Raw genomic sequence first — 21,543 nt, forward strand, 5'->3', positions numbered from 1 at the left:
TTAGAGACTAACAAATTTATTTAGGCATAAGCTTTTGTGGGCTTAAAACCCACGTCATCAGATGCATGGAGTAATCCTGCTTTGAGCAGGGGATTGGACTAGATGACCTCCTGAGGTCTTTTCCAACCCTAATATTTTATGATTCTATGAAAATACAGTAGGCAGGGATATATACACACTACATGAAAAGATGGGAGTTGCCTTACCAAGTGGGGGGGTCAGTGCTAATGAGACAATTCAATTAAAGTGGAAGTGGGCTATTCTCAATAGTAGAATACCAAGGGAGGAAAAATCACTTTTGTAGTGGTGAGGCCAATGTAATCAGGGTGGCCCATTTCAAACAGTTGACAAGAGGGTGTGAGTAACAGTAGGGGGAAATTAGTAGGGGGAAATTAGTTTTTGTAGTGACCCATCCACTCTCGGTCTTTATTCAGGTCTAATTTTATGGTGTCCAGTTGGCAAATTAATTCTAGTTCTGCAGTTTCTTGTTGGAGTCTGTTTTTGAAGTTTTTTTGTTGAAGAATTGCCACTTTTAAGTTTGTTATTGAGTGTCCAGGGAGATTGAAGTGTTCTCCGACCAGTTTTTGAATGTTATAATTCTTGATGTCTGATTTGTGTCCATTTATTCTTTTGCGTAGAGACTGTCCGGTTTGGCCAATGTACATGGCAGAGGGGCATTGCTGGCACATGATGGCATATATCACATTGGTAGATGTGCAGGTGAACAAGCCCCTGAGGGTATGGCTGATGTGGCTAGGTCCTATGATGGTGTCCCTTGAATAGATATGCGGACAGAGTTGGCAATGGGGTTTGTTGCAAAGATAGGTTCCTGGGTGAGTGTTTTTGTTGTGTGGTGTGTAGTTGCTGGTGAGTATTTGCTTCAGGTTGGGGGGCTGTCTGTAAGCGAGGACTGGCCTGTGTCCCAAGGTTTGTGAGAGTGAGGGATTGTCCTTCAGCATAGATTGTAGATCCTTGATGATGCACTGGAGAGGTTTTAGTTGGGGGCTGAAGGTGACGGCTAGTGGCGTGCTGTTACTTTCTTTGTTGGGCCTGTCCTGTAGTAGGTGACTTCTGGGTACCCTTCTGGCTCTGTCAATCTGTCAATCTAGCACATCATCAAGTGATTTTTCCTCGCTTGGTATTCTACTGTTGAGAATAGCCCACTTCCACTTTAATTGAATTGTCTCGTTAGCACTGACCCCCCCCCCCCCACTTGGTAAGGCAACTCCCATCTTTTCATGTACTGTGTATATATACTTGCCTACTGTATTTTCCACTCCATGCATCTGATGAAGTGGTTTTTAGCCCATGAAAGCTTATGCCTAAATAAATCCGTTAGTCTCTAAGGTGCCACAAGTACTCCTCGTTGTTTTTGCTGATACAGACTAACATGGCTACCACTCTGAAACCTAATCTCATTGAATAATTCATACTGGGAATCAGTATTAGAGTTGGCTGAGTAATACAAAGAATTTTCTGTGACTAGTTGCTCAATATCTAGAAATGAACTTGATTGAGGCATTGCATCCCATTTGTTTTTACTTTTTGTGAACATTTGAGTGATGTATCTATACCCATGGAAAAAAGATTTTAAGCACTTGTACTTGAATATTCACCCAGCCAATGGGAGCTGTGGGAAGTGGCGGCCAGCATGTCCCTGTGGCCCACACCGCTTCCCACAGCTCCCGTTGGCCGGGAACGGCGAACCGCGGCCACTGGGAGCTGTGGGGGACCATGCCTGCGGACGGGGTCAACGTAAACAAAATGTCTTGTGGCCCGCCAGTGGATGACTCTAATGGGCTGCATGCCGAAGGTTGCCGACCCCTGTGACATATAGCAAACATTAAATTGTACATATGAGCATTCACATTGAATGTGGTATATTTTATATGGAACAGGATATACTTGCCAGAGCCCTGGCATGCAAACAAAAAAGTTAGAAAACCAGCTTATCCCGCTCTTTACAGCTAAGACCACAAAGCCTAATGCAATTAGTTTGAATGAGTGGTTGTTATGATAACCAATCATTATAGACCAATAAATGTAATGCACTTACTAAATTTATCTGGAATAGGACACTGCTTGGCCAAAATGGTTTTGCTGGTGCAAATGCTAACTTTTGATTCTGTACCAATCTTAGAATATTTAAAGAGTGTGTGCAAGTTTTAAAATTCTTAGCAAATGTTTGTGCTTTCAAAGTGCAAGAAAAAGTTTGTGAATGCAAAACTGGAGGTCCACGGATAGAAAATCCAGCTTTCTGCATCCTCATAGGCCATGCTTATCAGTGCAATGCCATTCAAAGGAGTGGAATATAAAGAGTTACATTCCTTGGTTGGATATACGCTATACATTTATAGGCAATCCAATGAGCTCAGGATTGTAGGATTACAAAATGTGGAGGTACCATCAAGTTATTTTGGTTTAATAACAGTGAATACTTCATGGGACAAAACAATACTCTGGGCTGTAGTCAAGATGTGCACTTTTCACTCACTTTATCTCGGGCTCTTTGAATGCCAGCCAGGTCCCCAACATAAATTAGAGCGGTCCTCAGACAGCAGTCATGCTGCATTTACCCCACCCATGCTTACTGTTGTGTTCACAGGGTGGGTGTGGGTGTGGCCGAGCAGCCTCAATGGGTTTGTCTACACAGCAAAGAAAAACCCGTGGCTGGCCTGTGCCAGTTGACTTGGGCTCGCGGGCCTTGGGCTGTGAAGCTGTTTCATTGCTGTTTAGGCTTCCAGGCTTGGGCTGGAGCCTGGGCTCTAGAACCCTGTGGGATGAGTCCCAGAGTTTGGCCTCCAGTCTGAGCCCGGCAGTCTACACAGCAGTGAAACAGCCCCACAACCCAAGCCCAGTGGGCCCGAGTTAGCTGGTACGGGTCAGACACGGGTCTTTCTTTACTTTGTAGACATACCCTATGGCTCCACACTTTCAAAGGATCCTCCTATGCACAGGGCTGATCCAGTGGCTGGCTAAGATGGCTTTCAGGAAGTTTTGTACTGGGGGAGTGGTGTACAGCGGCCCCAAGTATATCAGTGCATCAGATCATTTATCTTTTATGGATATGTCAATCCATTTGTTTGTTAACATGCAAAGCACATGTTGCATTACTAAAAAACCAAAGTAACTTAAATAACAACGTTCAGTGGAAATAGGAAGCAATTACAGTGCATTACTGTCATTTCCTTAACTGTTCTAAAACACTCAAGTCCACAATGTGACTAAATTTTGAGACAGTGGCACAATACTGACAATATAAAATCACAACAATCTTACAAGAGAATTTTTGTACTTATAAAAGGTTTATTATTTTGCCAGTACTTTCAACAAGTTGTACTGATGTGTGGTATGTAACATTTGCTGTTTTTTAGGAAAGTTTTTATGTAGGGAATGTACTATAGCAAAGCCAGGGTGTTCTCAATTCATGGCACTGACAAACTGCAAGACTTGTGCTGGTTTGGTATTACAGGACACTGTACGCAATGTAATAATAATAATACCTAGTTCACACAGAGCGCTTTTCATCAGTCAGTGTTAGAGCACTTCACAAAGGAGGTGTCTCAGCCTCATTTTACAGATAGGGAAACAGAGGCATAGAGAGAGATGAAGCAACTACCCAAGATAACAGGAGTGGAGCGGCAGAGCCAGGAATAGAACCCAAGTCTCCTTAGTCCTAGTCCAGTGTTCTATACACTAGGCCACACTGTCTCCTAATAGAACAGTAACCAATCAGGCAACTTCTTTGCCCATACACACTGTTGTTGTGGATGACCACATAAATGCCCAGACATAGGCGCTAAGATACTACAGGGAGCAGTGCGGGATAAGAACACAGACAGATAGAAGAGTTTTATAAAACCCATGCAAGCTTTTCTTGTGCTAATGTTACTTGTACTAACATTTTAAGAAGATGGACTCCTACACTTTCAGAATAGCGAATACTTCAACTGCCATCAAATGATTGATTTCAAGGGCCAAAGTAATCTCTGGAGTAACTTAGGGCTTGGCTACACTTGCGAGTTACAGCACATTAAAGGAGCCCCGGGCGCACTAGCTCACTACCTGTCCACACTAGCAAGGCACGTAGGTCGCTCAGACTCCACGGCTAGAGCGCTCCTGGTACTCCACCTCGGTGAGTAGAATAATATTTGATGCACCCCCGCTGGAGCGCCCCAGTGTCAGTGTGAACGAGGTGCTGCATTACTGCGCTCTGATCAGCCTCCAGAAAGCTCCCATAATCCCCTTAAGTCAAGTGGCCATTCTTGGATATGCCCTTTGAAAGCTCCGTTTGACAGCCGGCATGCTTATCTGCTCCGAGACAAAGCAACCATTACTGTGGAATGCTGTGTGTGAGAGAGAGAGGTGTGGGGGGAGGGGGATGTCTGCTGCTGTCTGAACTTACAAGACAGTATTCTGACATGCTCTCAGCCCCCAAAAAACCCACTCGCTCTCCCCCCACATACACACAACATACTCCGTCACACTCCACCCCACGGCCCCCCATTTGAAAAGAACGTTGCAGCCACTTGCATGCTGGGATAGCTACCACAATGCACTGCTCTCTGTGGCTGTTGCAAGAGCTGCTAATGTGGCCAGTGCGTTGACAGCTGTCAGTGTGGACAGACTACAGCGCTTTCCCTACTGTGCTCTACGAAGACTGGTTTAACTCAAAGCGCTCTACATCTGCAAGTGTAGCCATGCCCTTTGTTTACCCTTGGTGTCATCCTCCCTTGAGTTCAACAATCTGAGTGTAAGAAAACAATCAGAACTAAACTCTGAAGTGAATAGGGAAGTGAAGTGAGTGACTGAATCCTGGGCAGTTCTGAAGTTTACAAGTTTCAATGCAGACAGGGAATATTATGGTGGATCAAACACCTTTTGATATAGATCATCCACCACATTCAGAGGGTATTGCATAAGGAGCAGTGGATATCCAAAAATCAAGTGTCTGGTATAGGTTTTTATTCTTTATCAAGTGATGAAGTGTGAAGTCTGGTCTGATGTGCTGCTGACAGTTTGGTGGAGATGGAAATGAAGTCCAACGATTATCCCCATTTTAAGGGGAAGAGTAAATTATTGGTGGAACAGACTGTCATAGAGAGAAAACAAAATGACCAGTGGGCCCTAACTTTTCAAATCTATTTAAAAAATAGAACATGAATGCATGACCCATTCATTCCCCAACTGCTTGGGTTCCATTCATAGTTCTATGCCAGGGGTCGGCAACGTTTGGCACGCGGCTCGCCAGGGTAAGCACCCTGGCGGGCCGGGCCAGTTTTATTTACCTGCTGACGTGGCAGGTTCGGCTGATCGCGGCCCCCACTGGCCGCGGTTCGCCGTCCCGGGCCAATGGGGGCGGCGAGAAGCCGCGGCCAGCACATCCCTCGCCTGCGCCGCTTCCCGCCGCCCCCATTGGCCCGGGACGGCAAACCGCGGCCAGTGCGGGCCGCGATCGGCCGAACCTGCCGCGTCAGCAAGTAAATAAAACTGGCCCGGCCCGCCAGGGTGCTTACCCTGGCGAGCCGCGTGCCGAACGTTGCCGACCCCTGTTCTATGCAGTGTGTGGGCTGGATCCCAAAAGAAATCTGTAATCTGATTAATTGTTAAGTGTCGTGGCCTCATGACCATAGCAAATTTTGTATCAGCCATGGAAATGGTTGTTAACAGGTTAACTTCAAACACTTTTTTTCTACCAATTCTTAATTTACATAATATTCCCATCTTGATAAATATTTCTGCCTCGTTAACTCCTTCTTAAATAATACAGTTATTTTTTACCCAAAACAGAACACAGTTACTTAAAATTAGTTGGCACATTTCATAAAGTCCATTAATTCAAGATTATTAAATATATCATTAGTGGTTGGACTAATTCTGAATGTTAAATATAGGCAGAATACATTTGCAGAACTACTAAAAAATTCAAGAAATATTTGTACATCTTTATTTGATTTCAAGATACTACTCGCCTAAAACTGTCACAAAATTTTAAAATGTCCAAAGCTTGGAAATGTGTCAAAGAGCCTGTGAATTCTGCATGGCTGCTTTCTACATAATGGGTTAGCTATTCCCATCTGAAATTTAACCTGAACCAAAATGTGCTAGTAAGGAGACAACCTTGTTAACTGTAAATTTGCTAGAGTTTGCACAGGAAACTGCAGGATGCACATTTATTTTTTTAGGACTCAGTAGAACCTTTGATTTTCACTAATAATTTAGCATGGATACTTGGCCATCCTCCTTTATACTAAAACAAACAGGTGTGTGACAGTCGGTATCCTTATGTTCACCACTTTTACAAGACAATGATACATTTCATACAAAGTATGACTTGTGAGGTATCATTTGAAAACTCTGCCAAACATTATTGTCCTGGTAAAATATGTGTGGCAACATTGTATGTAAACTTATAAAGTTCTACTGTATAAGACTGTGACGTGCATTCTATATGGTTTTATAAAAATATAAGTGAATATAATGTAACTGGGATATGCTTCATGCAAAAGGTCTCTTGTAAGGTATCATTACAAAGCTTATAATCTACTGAGTGTGATCATCCTATTTGTATAAATGTACCACTCTTGTATCTAAAACTAGAAATACAAAATATAACTCTGAGGGCCTATTGTAATTATGCAAAGTGTGGGCCATTAATGGTGGTTTGGAATCTTGATGACTCCCATTAACCAGGACCATTGTCTGCAGATGGCTGTGTTTTACCTGTGAGTCTTCCTGTATATGTGTGTGCTGGCAACTGGGTAATGAAGTCTTGCAGTGACATGTGATCATGTCACCTGACCTGGAATCTATCTTTAACTTGGTGCTTTTCCAGTGAGGGGGGCTGGAAACCCAGAGCGACAAAGGGTTCCCGCCTTATGCAAAATATATATAAAGGGGTGGAACAGAACAAAGGGAGGGGGAGGAGAGGAGCCATCATGAAGAATCCCCTAGCTACCACCTAAGCTGGAACAAGAGCTGTACCAGGGGAAAGAATTGTGCCCAGGCCTGGAAGGTGTCCAGTCTGAGGAAAAAACTTACTGAAGCATCTCTACAGGTGAGATTATCTGTATTTAGTTTAATTAGACATAGATTTGCGCATTTTATTTTATTTTGCTTGGTAACTTACTTTGTTCTGTCTGTTACTGCTTGGAACCACTTGAATCCTATTTTCTGTATTTAATAAAATCACTTTTTACTTATTAATTAACTCAGAGTATGTGTTAATACCTGGGAGAGCAAACAGCCATGCATATCTCTCTATCAGTGTTATAGAGGGCGAACAATTTATGAGTTTACCCTGCATAAGCTTTATACAGGGTAAAACGGATTTATTTGGGTTTAGACCCCATTGGGAGTTGGGCATCTGAGTGCTAAAGACAAGCACACTTCTGTGAGCTGTTTTCAGGTAAACCTGCAGCTTTGGGGCAAGCAATTCAGACCCTGGGTCTTTGTTGGAGCAGACGGGAGTGTCTGGCTCAGCAAGACAGGGTGCTGGAGTCCTGAGCTGGTAGGGAAAACAGGAGCAGAGGTAGCCTTGGTACATTAGGTGGCAGTTCCCAAGGGGGTTTCTGTAATCCAACCCGTCACAAAGACATGGTTCAAGTTTGGGAAATAACTTCAAACCAATTCCCCAGAGAGAAAAGGCTAGCCAGCAACCCAGCTAGGTGTCACCATAATCAGATGGAGTATCACCTGGTTAAGTAGCCATTCTTTGGCAGGAAGAAGGTTGGGAGTGAGAAATTTACATCTTCGCAATGGAACAGCTGGAAGTTCCTGTGCAAACAGACTGTTGCCTGAATCCCAGCTGGAAATGATTCTCAAAGAGGAGGAAGAAATATAAAAATGAGGAACAGAGGCCTCAAATCACCTCTCTCCCCTCATCTCTAATCATGGTGTCAACAATACTTGAAAGACAAAAGAAACATCACTGAACTGGTCCTGGTTGAAAGAAATCCAGCCAGACTGCTGTAAGCGTGTGGTGAGAGAAACCTTTTTGCTTTAAATACACTTAGCTTGTTAAGTTAGGCATTAGCTTGCATTTTACCTTTTATTTCTTTGTAATCAATTTTGACCTTTATGCCTCATTACTTGTAATCACTTAAAATCTAGTTTTCTGTAGTTAATAAACTTGTTTTATTGTTTTATCTAATCCAGTGTTTTTTAATTTAAGTGTTTGGGGAACTCCATTTGAGATAACAAGGCTTGTGCAGTACAAGACACAAACTTCTGGGGGAAAGTCTGGGACTGGGATTTTGCTGGTGTTGCTTTGCAGTATAATGCAAGAGTGGTAGGCTGGCTGGCTGAAGCACTCTTGCAGTATATCTGGGAGTAACTGACATGCTGAAGACTGTGTTGAACAGACCAGGAGTGGCTGCTCTCACAATGAAGCAGTGTAAAAGGCACCCCAGGGTAGAGAACTGAGAGGACATAGCTATCTAATAGCCCAGATTGTACCCTGGGTAATGTGATAAGGTGCTAAAGCAAACTTTCCTACATATGTGGTTTCTTACACTTGCCTATTGTATTGATAAAAAAAATTCTGCTTCAGTTCCCATGCTCCTATCTTTTTTTCACTGTGAGAGATTAATCTTGTTTTGATTAGAGAGCATCTTTTTTTTTTCAATACCCTTCTCAGTAGGCTAATTTGTATTTCTGCAATACAGATTTTATATATATATATATATATATATATATATATATATATATATATATATATATATATATATATATGGTATGTATGTATATATATATATTTTATATATATATACACACCTCTACCCCAATATAATGCTGTCCCCGGGAGCCAAAAAATCTTACCGTGTTATAGGTGAAACCGCGTTATATATTGCTTTGATCCGCCAGAGTGCGCAGCCCCGCCCCCCCGGAGCGCTGCTTTACCGCGTTATATCTGAATTCGTGTTATATTGGGTCACGTTATATCGAAGTAGAGGTGTGTATATATATATATATATATATATATATATTTCTGAGAATTTTATATTAATGGCTAGTGGCTGAGTTTTTTTCTCTATTTATGGAGCTCCCTGTCCTGTCATTCCCAACAGTCCTGCTTTGAATGCGGGGATTGTTGTTTTATTATAGGGTTTTCATTGCACCATTTGACAGGCAAACTTGTTGAACACCCTTTCATGATGTAGAACTGAAGAGATTAACAGCTTTCAATTTTGTATAAAATTAGTTTTGCTTTAACCAATATAAGGTCTTGTTTTCTGCTGAAAATCGTATCTGTTTTGTTGTGCCTTCCGTGAGCTCAACGGGAAACTATTTTCACCTCGCTAGGAAACCATTGACAGGCTTTATTGCTTGTTTTGTTTCTTTGTATGTACTAGTTCAATAAGGTAAACTGGCCAGTAGAGTTTGTTCTTGGAATGTCTAGGGATTCAGAATTCCAATTCGAGGGGAAACGTTTTAGTGGCACTTTGAAAAGGAAAAAAGTTGAACATGAATGCACTTTCCTTCAAGAAATTCACTTGACAGGAAAATGTAACATTGAATACAGGCTATGCAGGCGAAGTATTTTATGCTTCACTTCATCACTGAGGGCAAAATCTTGAGTTCTTTATTCATGCCTTACTCCGGGTAAACTCCCTAAACTGAACAAGGACTTGACATGAAATTCACCTCAAGGCCTAATTTAAGACCTTAATGCAGGACTTAAAGGTGACCTGCAAATGGTTTTGTGAAAATTGGGCTTGTGTCCATTTTTACTACTTTATGGTATATGAGGAGGACAGAACTGTTTAAAGTTTTTTTTTTATTGCTTGTGTTTTATCTTATTGATAACAGGAATGTGAAATCTGGCCTTCCCTGATTTAGCTAGAGAACCTGTAGGAGGCTTCACTGATGTCTCTAATCTTAATACCTTTAATAAATGGGCTGAGCATGTGGAATCTTTAATAAACCCTTCTTTTATCCAAAATGTTAATTAGTCTTATAGGCTGAGTAGGTCTTATGAAAAACATTTTAAACAGACACTAAAAATCTCCTCCCAATTGCTCAACTTTCATTCTATTGGCTCATGCAATGGCACCAATTCATTAATTCTACAGACATGAAGAATATTAATCTAATAATGTTAAGTCTTAATGGAATGTTTAGCATGTTTTTAGGCTATGGACAATGAGAATGACTTGGCCATTTACAAGATTTGAAATGAACTGGTGACCATTTATCTGAAGGGCCAAAATCCCAATAATATGTATGTAAGATCTTGACCACAGTCTCTGTTAAGAATCTTTCACATAGGCCCATACTCCACGGCCCAGTCTGAGGCATGAGGCCTAGTTAACAATGGACAATACATGGCTAAAGAATGCTGGGATAAGCAAGAGACAGGAGACAGCCTTGTTTGTCTCAACTATACATAAAATAAGCTGAGACAGCGTAACTCCAGGTGGAGAGAAGTAATTGGGAGGCTTATCAGGAGTTACAGTCACACAACTCACTAAGAGACACATTAAAATCTGCTCCCTGGTACAGGAAGAAGATAACGGTACATACTCCCCAAATGCCAACCAGAGTTCAGGGAGAGGCCTAACATGATAGCATGAGTTACGGCATCCTCCCTTTCACAGATGCAGCCTCCCTCACAGATGCCAACCCCAGCTTGTAGAAACGCAGGGGTAACCATAAACAATTGTCATTGCTGTGTACTGTTTACTGTTCTTTTTGTTTTACACCCTCCAGGAATGTTCCTGTGGGCCAACTTGTCTGGAAAAAGCCACTGTCATTTCTATGGACCTGAAATCAGGATTTAATTTACAGATTGCAAGAGGAGAATTTTGAGGGAGAACACCTGTGTATTAGCAAACATGTTAACCTGAGCTATGGGCGGAGCCATTATGTAATCTTTTAGACTATTGGCTTATTGTGCTAATTTCGTCTTGCTGCTAGGACCCATCCAGGGGCTCGGGAACTCCCACCCCGTCGCTTCTCTCCGCCCATTGGCACCCTATATAATCTATTGTAATCAATTGCTTAGCAGTGTCTCACTGAGCTTAATAAGCAAGTGACACTCCGCCAGCGCTGTGCGTAATAAACCCTCGTGCTTGACTCTACACGGTGTCGAACTTGTGTTCCTTCATTATCTAATAATTCCTGTGCATGGAAATAAATCAGCCTAACTTTTCCTAACATGTAGCTATGGATAGTAATGATTAGTTGCTTTTCACAGTCTAGCTTTGAATGCTTAACAACATTACCATTTAAATATTTATCCCCAAGGAAAACACTCCAGTAGCAAAGCCACTACAATTACAGTACTTGAAGAATGAGCAACTAATAATCTACAGTGGAGATGCACATTGTTGTTATTTGTAGTTCAGTACTGCCCAAAGGCCCCATTAACGGAAACTGCTAAGAGCACAGTTCCTGAATGTTATCTCAGGAGACAGCACCCAAGATCTCCTATTTAAGCATGCACTTCATGCATCACGACCATAATTGTTTCATTTTCCTTCTTAATGGGTGTATCTGTATATTCTGTCTCCCAGGGGAATCTCCTTGGCCTATTTCCCACTATTCTTGGATGTAGCTCCACCTCAAAAATCTCAAACATTCCAAGGGAAAACCATAAAAGTTAGAGGGCCACATATACCACTCCTGCAAGAAACCCATGAAAAAGGGACACAGGAATCAGGAAAAGCTGTTTCTCCCTCAGATGAGAGGGTCTTTAAGCGGCACTGACTGGTTACTGGGAGGCCAAACAGGATCCGTAGCAAGACCTGATAACTTTAGAATCAGGGAGGTGCAAAGGAGGAGCTGGTACATCTGTACTAACCCCCTCCAGAGGGTCATCTGAGTGAGTTAATGCCTCTTTAGGTAGTATGGACTCTGTAGGGTTGGGTGCTGTGGCTGGTCTCCTGTTCCACTCCCTTCCATATTGACCCTGCCCCTAAAACAGCTCTAATAGAGGGAATTCTGTGGGGTCCCACAGAGAAGAGGATGATTCCTTGGAGTCATGCGCCTTCCCTCTCTCCTCCAGGAGAGATCAGTCGAATCTCAGTTCCTTCTGTTCACAGTCTGGGCCAGAATTAATTATACTCTCTATTATGGAGCCCATACTAAGTCAACATCCAAACCTTAGTGTGATCTACCTACATCACTCAGGTGTACGAAAAAAAGGTGTGTGCTAGACTGTTATAAATCTCTTCAAAACATGTTATTTTTTAGAACAGAACATATTTTTTAGGTAAACAGCTCTAACCAGGCAAACTCAACAATCAAAGAATCCTGCTATACTGAAAGTGAAAACCCATTTACTGCGCTGGGCAATGTAAACTCAGTTGTGACTGTTTCTGCCCAAACTGCTGTTCCCGTTCTGCCCGCATGTACTGAGAATGCATCTCAGTGCTTTCTTACAGACCGAAAGACCCTGCTTTGAGCAGATAATAAATGTGTGACTTTTGAAAAGGTGAATTTGGAAACATTCCCAGTATATGCAGTACATCTGCCTCTCTAATTTATGCCTCAGAAGATGAGCCTGAATAAGGCAGCAGTGAAGATGATGATTAAATAACTTGAGAGGAAGTTACTCTCCCTTTCTCTGAAACAACTGTGGATAAATTCTGGCCAGTCTTGAAAATACTATATCAAACCAGTGAGCCAAAAATGCACATCTACATATTCCATTCCACAGCCCATAACAGCTCTCAGTGACTCAGAAGACTTATTCTAACTGCTCTCTCTTCCTGCGGTCTTAGCAGATGGTCCCTTGGCAGTGGAACCAGTGTGGTTTCCAGTATATATGAATGGGGCCAGAAGGGCCTATGATGCTTGCACCTTCATGGGGAGGAATGCATGGATTCTTTGGTGCTTGCTTTTGTGGGCAGAGGCCAGCCTGGTGAACATGGAGCACTTCTGCAGCCATTTCTCCTCTTCCCACCTGCTAACATAAATCCTCTGCATCCTCCATTCCCAAATCCAGACTGTCTCATTCAGTACAGAAAGACATACGTGAGCACCATCACAGGGGCAGTAGGATAACAAAGTTCTTCACAAATGGGCAGGTTTTTTCCAAGCTATATTTGATAACACTGAGTACAGCTGAGCTAAGCTGAAGCTGTTTGTCCGTTTACTGCATTCATAGTGAGCAACAAACATATCTTGCTTCTCTAACACACATACACCTGACTTATAAAATAAAGTGTTAGGCCCCTGAGCTAGGCACCAGTATTTGAATCAGTTCTCTCAGATACAATATTTTCCTCTTCTAAAAGATTACTTGATTTAAAAGCAATGATGGAAGAAAAACCTATTTTGATCACCTACCAAATGTACTTGTTCCCCTTACTTTGCGCGCACGAGTATTTAGAGCAGGAATTAGGCACACTATTGGGTTCTGAGAGTTACCTTGGTAAAGCCATTTTCTCTCTCTGGTAACTAGTGGAGCAGGTAATCTAAGCCCATATAGACACAACATCATCAGTCAACGTATTGAAATTCTTGCATGAAACAACAACTTCAAAAAGCTTAGTGTTCCACTCTGATTATAATACGGGCCCAATCCTGCATGCCCTCTCTTGTAAGCATAACTCTTATTTACTTTAGTGGGTGCCGTGCATGTGGAACATGAGTAATTTGTCACAGGCAGGGAAAAGTATTTCATATTAAGTATAAGTAGAAACAAAAATGTTTAGTTCTCAAGCCTTTAATTTCCACTTGTCCTGGAAGGAAGATTTAAAAAAAAAAAAAAAAAGAAGAAGTCGTGAACTTTAATGGAATTCACCCCACAAGGCGGTGGTCATTTTAAGGCTCCAGGATTGAGTTTAGTAAATTGAATTTGGGCTGTCTGAATGTTGGCACCATAAAAACATATCCCATTTCAATGTACAATTCTGAATTTATTTCAGTGTATCCTATCTCCTCTAGGGATACCATTTTAAAAGCTCCAAATGAAGTGTGAGTAACACGACTCAATTTGTGCAGCTGAAATCTCCTGTGGATATGTCTATCCTGCAATTGGCAGTGTGACTGCAGCTAGTATAGGCACTCCTGTGCTAGCTTTAGCTAGCATGGCTGAAAATAGCAGTAAAGATGCAGCAGGGCAGGCTTCCACATGGGCCGTACAAGCCCACCTGGAACTCAGAGTACACACTCACATCCATAGCCCACAACAGGGTCTGTGCCACATCATCACTCCAATTTTTAGCTACGCTAGTTAGAGTCAAGCTAGCAATCACACCTCCAATTACAGTGTATACAGGTTGAAATTCACCCCTGTGCAGAGGGCCAGCATATGTGCCACTTACTTATAGGCCAGGGGTAGGCAACCTATGGCATGCGTGCCGAAGGCGGCACGTGAGCTGATTTTCAGTGGCACTCACACTGCCAGGGTCCTGGCCACAGGTCCGGGGGGCTCTGCATTTTAATTTAATTTTAAATGAAGCTTCTTAAACATTTTAAAAACCTTATTTACTTTACATACAACAATAGTTTAGTTATATATTATAGACTTATAGAATGAGACCTTCTAAAAATGTTAACATGTATTACTGGCACGCGAAAACTTAAATTAGAGTGAATAAATGAAGACTCGGCACACCACTTCTGAAAGGTTGCTGACCCCTATTATAGGCTATCCACCTGGTGCTGAGGGCACTGTGTGGGCCTTGGCATGGGCTGGATTTCACAAACAATGAACTGAAAATATACCCCAAAGGTAAATCTCCTAAATGTTGGCATTACACTAATTTACTGAGTATAAGAGGTTTATATAAATAGTCATCTCTTCCACAAACTTCCAAAATAGAATTTTTAATGTGTTAAAGAACTTTAGTTCTCTAGCTTATAGAAATTTTTAATTTGCTCCTATTCAGCTGTGGAATCTATTTAAGAATCTACAGTAATAAAAATTCCTGTAAATGTATTCTAGTTTCTGCACTTAATAGGTTAATTGGAGCATTACTGAATGCATCACTCTATTTTGCACTTGCCAATGTGGGAAAAGCCTTTGTGTCCACAGAACTTTCAGTGCTATAGTCTCATTAGACATTTTCTTTTTGTTTATTACATTCATACTTTACTTCCTTTCTGTGTTTTTCTTTAATACGGCTCCAACTGCAGAAAATCTTACTAGTAATGTGAAAAGTAATGGGTTTTTTGGTTAATATCATTGACAGAAGCGGTTTCGGGTACAGCAAATCTAAATTTGTTTCTTTCAGAGATTACAGCTCTCACCACCCACTAATCTGTTTAACAGGTCTTTCCATCTTTATACTGAGGAAGGAACACATGCTTCATGCCAGTATCACCCAACAATAGTCAAACTAGTCCCCTTCATGCTTCATCCAAATGAGTAACACAACATAAACAGAGAGGAGTACAGTATAATTTTTCTATCCTTATCAATTTCTTTTCTCTCTTTGGGTGAAATTCACCTCTGTGCAGAGGGCCAGTCCAAAGCCAATGCACGTTCTTAGGCCCCAGCTTGTGCAAGGAGAGCCAGCCATGTGGGCAGATGTCTATCTGCACAGTTTTCTTTGCAGGTTCAGGTCCCACTTACATCCTCAAAATGAATGTTAAGTGGGAGTTGGTGGTACATGGGGTTTGAAGTGGCAAAGGGGTTTGAAGTGGCAAAGGGGTGAATGTAACCCTTTCAGTTCTGGAATACAGAGCAGTGTTTCTGAACTGGTTCTAAGAGTAATGATTAATGGTTTACCATTGAATGTGTTATGTTCCTGTCTGATATATGTTCTGTCACTTTCTAATAGTCTGTATTTTCCTTTGCGATATAACATTAATGATAACTCATTTTATCCCAAATCAGGGCTTGCAGATCCTTGCTGAGTTTCCAGGAAACAAGATTTAGAAGCAGCACTGTAACTTAAACTTGACTTTTCTACTCTATTCAATTACTTATCTAGGCTACGAGAGCATTGATACAGCAATTAATTTCTCAGTGTGTCAACTCTCATTTCTCATTTACTATATAACTTAATATTCAAGTAATAGAGATGGGGGTTCATAACTTGCACAGACTATTTTCACTGTTTTATGGTATTTGAGACTAGTAACGCTATCAGGAACAGAGGGGAGTTCTATAGAGAAATAATCTTACTGGTGCAATTCAAACACATGAGTAAAATCCTATATAAAGTAGTGTAATAGGAAATAAACATTATTAGGTGGGCGAGTGTACTTTGTGAGTGTATTTGTTTTCAAGATGAGTAGTATAGGATGACTCAGGAGATTGGTAATAGAATTTTGGAGTCTTTCGGATTTAGGTCAGTGGGTCAAATCAGAATGGGAACTAGATTGTGATTGTAGTTACGACACTGTAAATCTGCAGTAACTTTAGATTTTAGGCTGCGATCAGAATCTGATGATGGGTTTTTAGTTACAGAAAGTCACTGAGGTTTGAAGGCAATTTGGTGCCTGATATGAAATATGCTGTTAGTCTCAGTTCTTAGAGAACAAATGCCAGACTGGATCAAACCTGAGGTCCATTTAGTCCAGTATCCTGTCTCTGACAGTGGCTAGAACCAGATATTTCACAGGAAGATGTAAGAATCTTACAATAAGTAGATATGGGATAATCTGCCCCACACATTAGGTCTCCTAATCCACTATCGTTAGCAACTGGCTTAGACCCTGAAACAGGAGTTTTAATATCCTTTTAATAATTTTGTTAGCATTAACAATTATAGCTCTGGATATTCTTCTTAGTCATATAAATATCCAATCCCCTTTGAAATCTTGCTAAATTCTTGGCCACCACACCATCAGGAGGCAATGAGCGCCACCGTCTAATTATGCATTGTATAAAAATGTATTTCCTTTTATTAGTTTTGATTCACTACCTTTAAATTTAATTGACTGCCGTCTTGTTATTGTGGGAGAACAGAAGTTTCCTATCTACCTTCTCTAGACCATTCATTATTTAATATATTTTTATCATGATTGAAATTGTTACCTTAGAAACTATACAAGTTTTTCCAATCTCCCTTCATATGCTTCCAATCATTCTGGCACTAATGTGCATCCTTACTGGGCATCATGGACACCAGAGTTTGAATGGGCATGGTGGTTATCATCCCTAAGACAGGTCAGAGTCAAGGAATATTGGTGCAGCAGTATGGAGAAATTTACAGTAATACTGAGGGTGTCCTGGGGATAGAGAACTTTGGAGTCCTGAAAGACTTTCACAAGTATTAAGTTCACTTAAAAATATAGTAAGTGAAATAAAATACTGATATTTTATATATTATTTATTATTTGTATTATCATAATGCTTAAGAGACCTAGTCATGGATCAGCACCCCATTGTGCTGGGAACCGTATAAATGTAACAAAATGACAGTTCTGCTCCAGATAGCTTATAGGACAAGAGACAACAGATTGGCACAGACAGACCGACAGGGAACACATGCTGTACACACCTCTTGTATGTCCATCTACTCCTGTAATGCAGTTTTTGTTCTTTTTTAAAACCACATGAAACTTTCTGATAGAAAGATAATTTAATTTTGTAGGGAGTTTTCTCCCCCATTTCAGACATGAGCCAATTTTGGAGGGAAAACAGGATAACTGTTAAGTCATAGAGGAATGAGGTTTAAAAAAAATCCAGTTAGAAACATTTCAGCAATTGCTGTGTACAAACATGAATTATCAAGAGAAAAGAATGTAGCTATCTCCCACTACTTACACTTCTCTACCCTTTTGCCATCAACAGCTCCTCCTTCCCCTTCCAAATTCTTGGTCCCCTCGTGCCAACACAAATCCATTCCACTTTTTCTTGGTCTCCTTCCTCTTCCCTCTGGTGACTTCTGCCCTCCCCCCCCCCTTTTTTTTTTGACAGCCTTTTCATTTCTTGCAACTTTCCTTGTTACTGCCTCCAGCCCTTTCACCCCTTCCATTAAAACCTGACACCCCTTCCTACGCTCTTCCCTCTAGAATTCACACACTATCTCAAAAAAGATCATTGCCATCCACTAACTTTTCATATCTTGCTCTATCCATCTCCTGGCACAACGATTAGGTAAAGGGCTAGCGGGAATAGTTGGTTTTTTTTTTAAAATAAACTGATTGTATGCTATCTCCTTTATAAGATACTTGTTCACTTAGATTTTTCTTTGGGGCAGGGATTGTGTCTAATGTCTCGTTTGGAAAGCACCTACCACATTCCGGGGAGCATCATCATGCAGATGATACTTAATAATGAACTTCTGAGTGAATAGTGGATCCTGTGCATCTGATTTTTAATGTCAACATGGAGCCGCACAGTTAACCTACGGCTGCATAATGAAGTAACAATACACAAATTAAACAAAAATAATTCCGATATAACACAGTAGATTTTTGTTTTCTAGTAAGAATCTGGCTGATACACTTTTAGCACCCTTTATAACGAAGCATTGACAAAAATATTGCAGCTCTTCATTTCCCACTCCTTAAACAGAGAGAAAAATCTCTAAAATATGGTTCAGTAACAGCTATAAAAAGGTTGCTGCTTTAGGAGGAATATTAGAAATGTACTTGAGTGGGAACAGAACATTCACCATCCCTATTTGTTCATGGGAAATAGGAAGAGTTCCACTTTTACACAGCTGAGCTGATTACATTTTACTGCCCATTTAACAAAAAGATACCAACAATAAATCCACAGTATTTCTATAAACGCTTGATGTGCCTCCCCCCAGTTTTAGCCAGTACACCAGAGTATCATCGCTATTGTGCACTGACTCTGATTTTATCAGGTGCAAAAATTTGCAGAAATGTTTTTGCTGCGGGACCCCTGACAGTGCTAATTGAATGAATGGCAAGTAATGTATTTTGGGCCTAATTCTAAAAGATTATGAGTTTTCTTAATTCTCACTGACTTCAGTATCATGGGATGTGCTCTGAAACTGGCAAGATTGGCTCCTTAAAATATTATGATTTATACAGTTCCTAAAGAGATGAAGCATTAATATACAGATGAAAATTGATAAAACAGCTGCATTTCATTCTAATTATGTATATGTAATTACCAATAACATGATTATTGCTAAGGCAATTGGATTTTGAGTACCTCACTCAAATCTTAAGGTCTTCTTTATTCAAGGAAGAAAACAAGTTTTACAAAGCAACTTCATTTTCACAGAGCAAATCATTATTTGAAACTTGATAATTTGACCTGTAGCTTGGGATATGTCACATCATATTGTGTCAGTAACATCTTAAGTTACTTGACATAAAACAATGCACTGCACCTAATATGAACTTCAGCAAAGCATGATTTTCGGATATGAAGCTTTTTAAAATGCCTGCATGTTGCACAAGAGTCTGTCGGAAGCACTCGTTTATTATACTGCAAATCATGTCTTTAGTGTTTTTTAAGAAGAATTAGATTTATGTCTTCAGACCTTTGTTTTAGCTAAACAAACATACATTACAATAAAATTAAAAGTGAGGAGCATTTTAAGGTTCACAGTTGTCCAGGGTGGGTGGTGGGCATTGACTTCCCCTTTCATGTTATTCTATCTTATAAAAATCAGGCTTTAAAATGTTTCTTGTATCAGTGTATAGTGATTCACACTGGATGTAACAGTTTGAAAAAGAATACATTAATATCCATTTAATTAGCAACATCAACACTTTCCAGATGGAAGGTCTGTTCTGGATGGAATATCTGTAAACCTTACTCATGTGAGTAATCAATTACATCAGAGGAACTACTTGACCTGTTTCACCAAAGCACCTCTGCATGTGGTTATGTCCCATTAAAGTCAATGGGACTTAAAGACATGCTTAAAATTAAGCACATGCTTTGCTGAGTAGGAATGATTGCTGGAATGCTGCTTGAGTGGATTAGAATTACTCATTTGAATGAGATTTGCAAGATTGGGACTTTAGGTATTGAAAGTGCATTTAAAAGAATATATTTTACAACCTTCTTGTGATTTATGGAATACTTTACACTATTTGCATATTGAAAGATTTAATGCAGAGTGTAAACTGAGTGCCAAAACATAGTAGTTAGCATTATAGGGAATTATTAAATGCAAACATGGAAATTAGTAGGAAACTGTTGTTAGCCTTAGGAAATAGAGTCAGGTATAATAAAAGATGCTTACTATCACAAACCTCATAAGAGAATCGCTCTCCTTCTTTCTTCTGCTCAGTGGATTGCAAGTCAAAGGCATTGGACAAAGACATGACACATTACAGACAAAGCACAAGGCACATTTTCTACAGAATTTTGAAGATGCAAACAAAACAAACTTGTACATAAAAAACCAAAACAAAATATATTCCAGTACGAACATTAAAATCAAGCTGGCACTATAGAATGCAACATAAAACATCCAATATTGGTGGAACTTTACAGATCATTAGCATGTTTCTATGAAAATGCATTACTTGTTTCCCCAGACATTCCCGGTGCATTATATAGTTCTCACATGGCATTGCTTTTAAATAAAATATTATATTTTTTTAAACTCTGTAATATGTCTTATTTTTACATTTTGATTTTCTTGGCAAGCAGAAGCAAAGGCTGTGGATAGGTTGTGAACATACCGCTAATGATCTCTAAGTAGCTGTGCAGTGAATGCAGGGAATTAAAACCACCTACCTCTTTTCCTCCCATAGACTCAAACATTTTCTCAAGCTGGACTCGCAACTGCTGGATATTGTTCATCAAGATACAGGGCTGTAAATAAAGTACAGCATGTGTTGTTATATGAACAAACAGATACAAACACACTAAAACATAACAGTTGAGAATGGCCAAAAGGAAGAAGTATAAATAAAGTGATTCAAGATTGTAATATCTGATTCTTTTTTGCTGGAAATCAATCTTCCTATTCCATCATAAAACTGATACATTTATGTACTACAATGAAGGTAACATTTGAGATCTCAGCATATGAATAAATCAGGCAATTCTATAACAAGCTCTAAATTATTCCATAGGTGAACAATTTTGCATTACTTTAAAAGTGCTTTAATAATCTAAGCAATATTAGTCGCATAAACATGCCTTCATATTTTATTTTTAAAATACTATTGTTTAAGCTTTTCACTTAAGCCACAGTCTTTTTCAAACTGTATGCCAAAGACCGAGGGAATCACACTGCAAAAGATAGCAATTGCCAGATACAGAGATTAAATTAAGCGGATTATTTTGGAATTATGCAAAAAAGGTTCTACTACGGGGGCTTTGTAAATTCGTATGGCTTTATTCACTACTTTGTAATGTAAAAAAAATCTTGATAATAGATTTCTGTTTTGGCAGGATTACTGTTCCAGTGCATCTGCACATTACATTCAAACCTTCAAGAAATGAATTTCTATAATGCATCTGTACTTAAACCTCACAAGAAGACGACGGGTGCTGAAGTGATAACAGCAACCCACATACATTTAAAACCCTTTTAGTTGGTGATGCAGTTCACTGTTGGCTGAAACATGGTTTGAGTAGACTTTAGTGTTCAGAAGAGCATTTAAATAATTCAGCATCCTACTCTATAAAATCTAAGGGAACTCAGGGTCAGAAAGAAAAAGGAAACTGGAGGAAAAAAATAGAAGATCCTTATC

At 40.2% G+C, this 21,543-nt stretch overlaps 1 protein-coding gene across 1 annotated transcript in view; it reads right to left on the reverse strand.

The window, feature by feature from the left end:
* UNC13C (unc-13 homolog C) overlaps positions 1-21,543 on the reverse strand; it is a 402,367-nt gene that overhangs the window by 70,385 nt on the left and 310,439 nt on the right. Inside the window, exons 23-24 of the mRNA XM_065411637.1 lie at positions 20,579-20,656; positions 20,089-20,118 (exon numbers count right to left, since the gene is read on the reverse strand). Coding sequence (XP_065267709.1) covers positions 20,089-20,118; positions 20,579-20,656 — 108 coding nt within the window. The remainder of the gene's footprint in view (positions 1-20,088; positions 20,119-20,578; positions 20,657-21,543) is intronic.

The sequence above is a fragment of the Emys orbicularis genome, chromosome 10 (assembly GCF_028017835.1).
Source record: "Emys orbicularis isolate rEmyOrb1 chromosome 10, rEmyOrb1.hap1, whole genome shotgun sequence".
In the NCBI taxonomy this organism is placed as follows: domain Eukaryota; kingdom Metazoa; phylum Chordata; order Testudines; family Emydidae; genus Emys; species Emys orbicularis.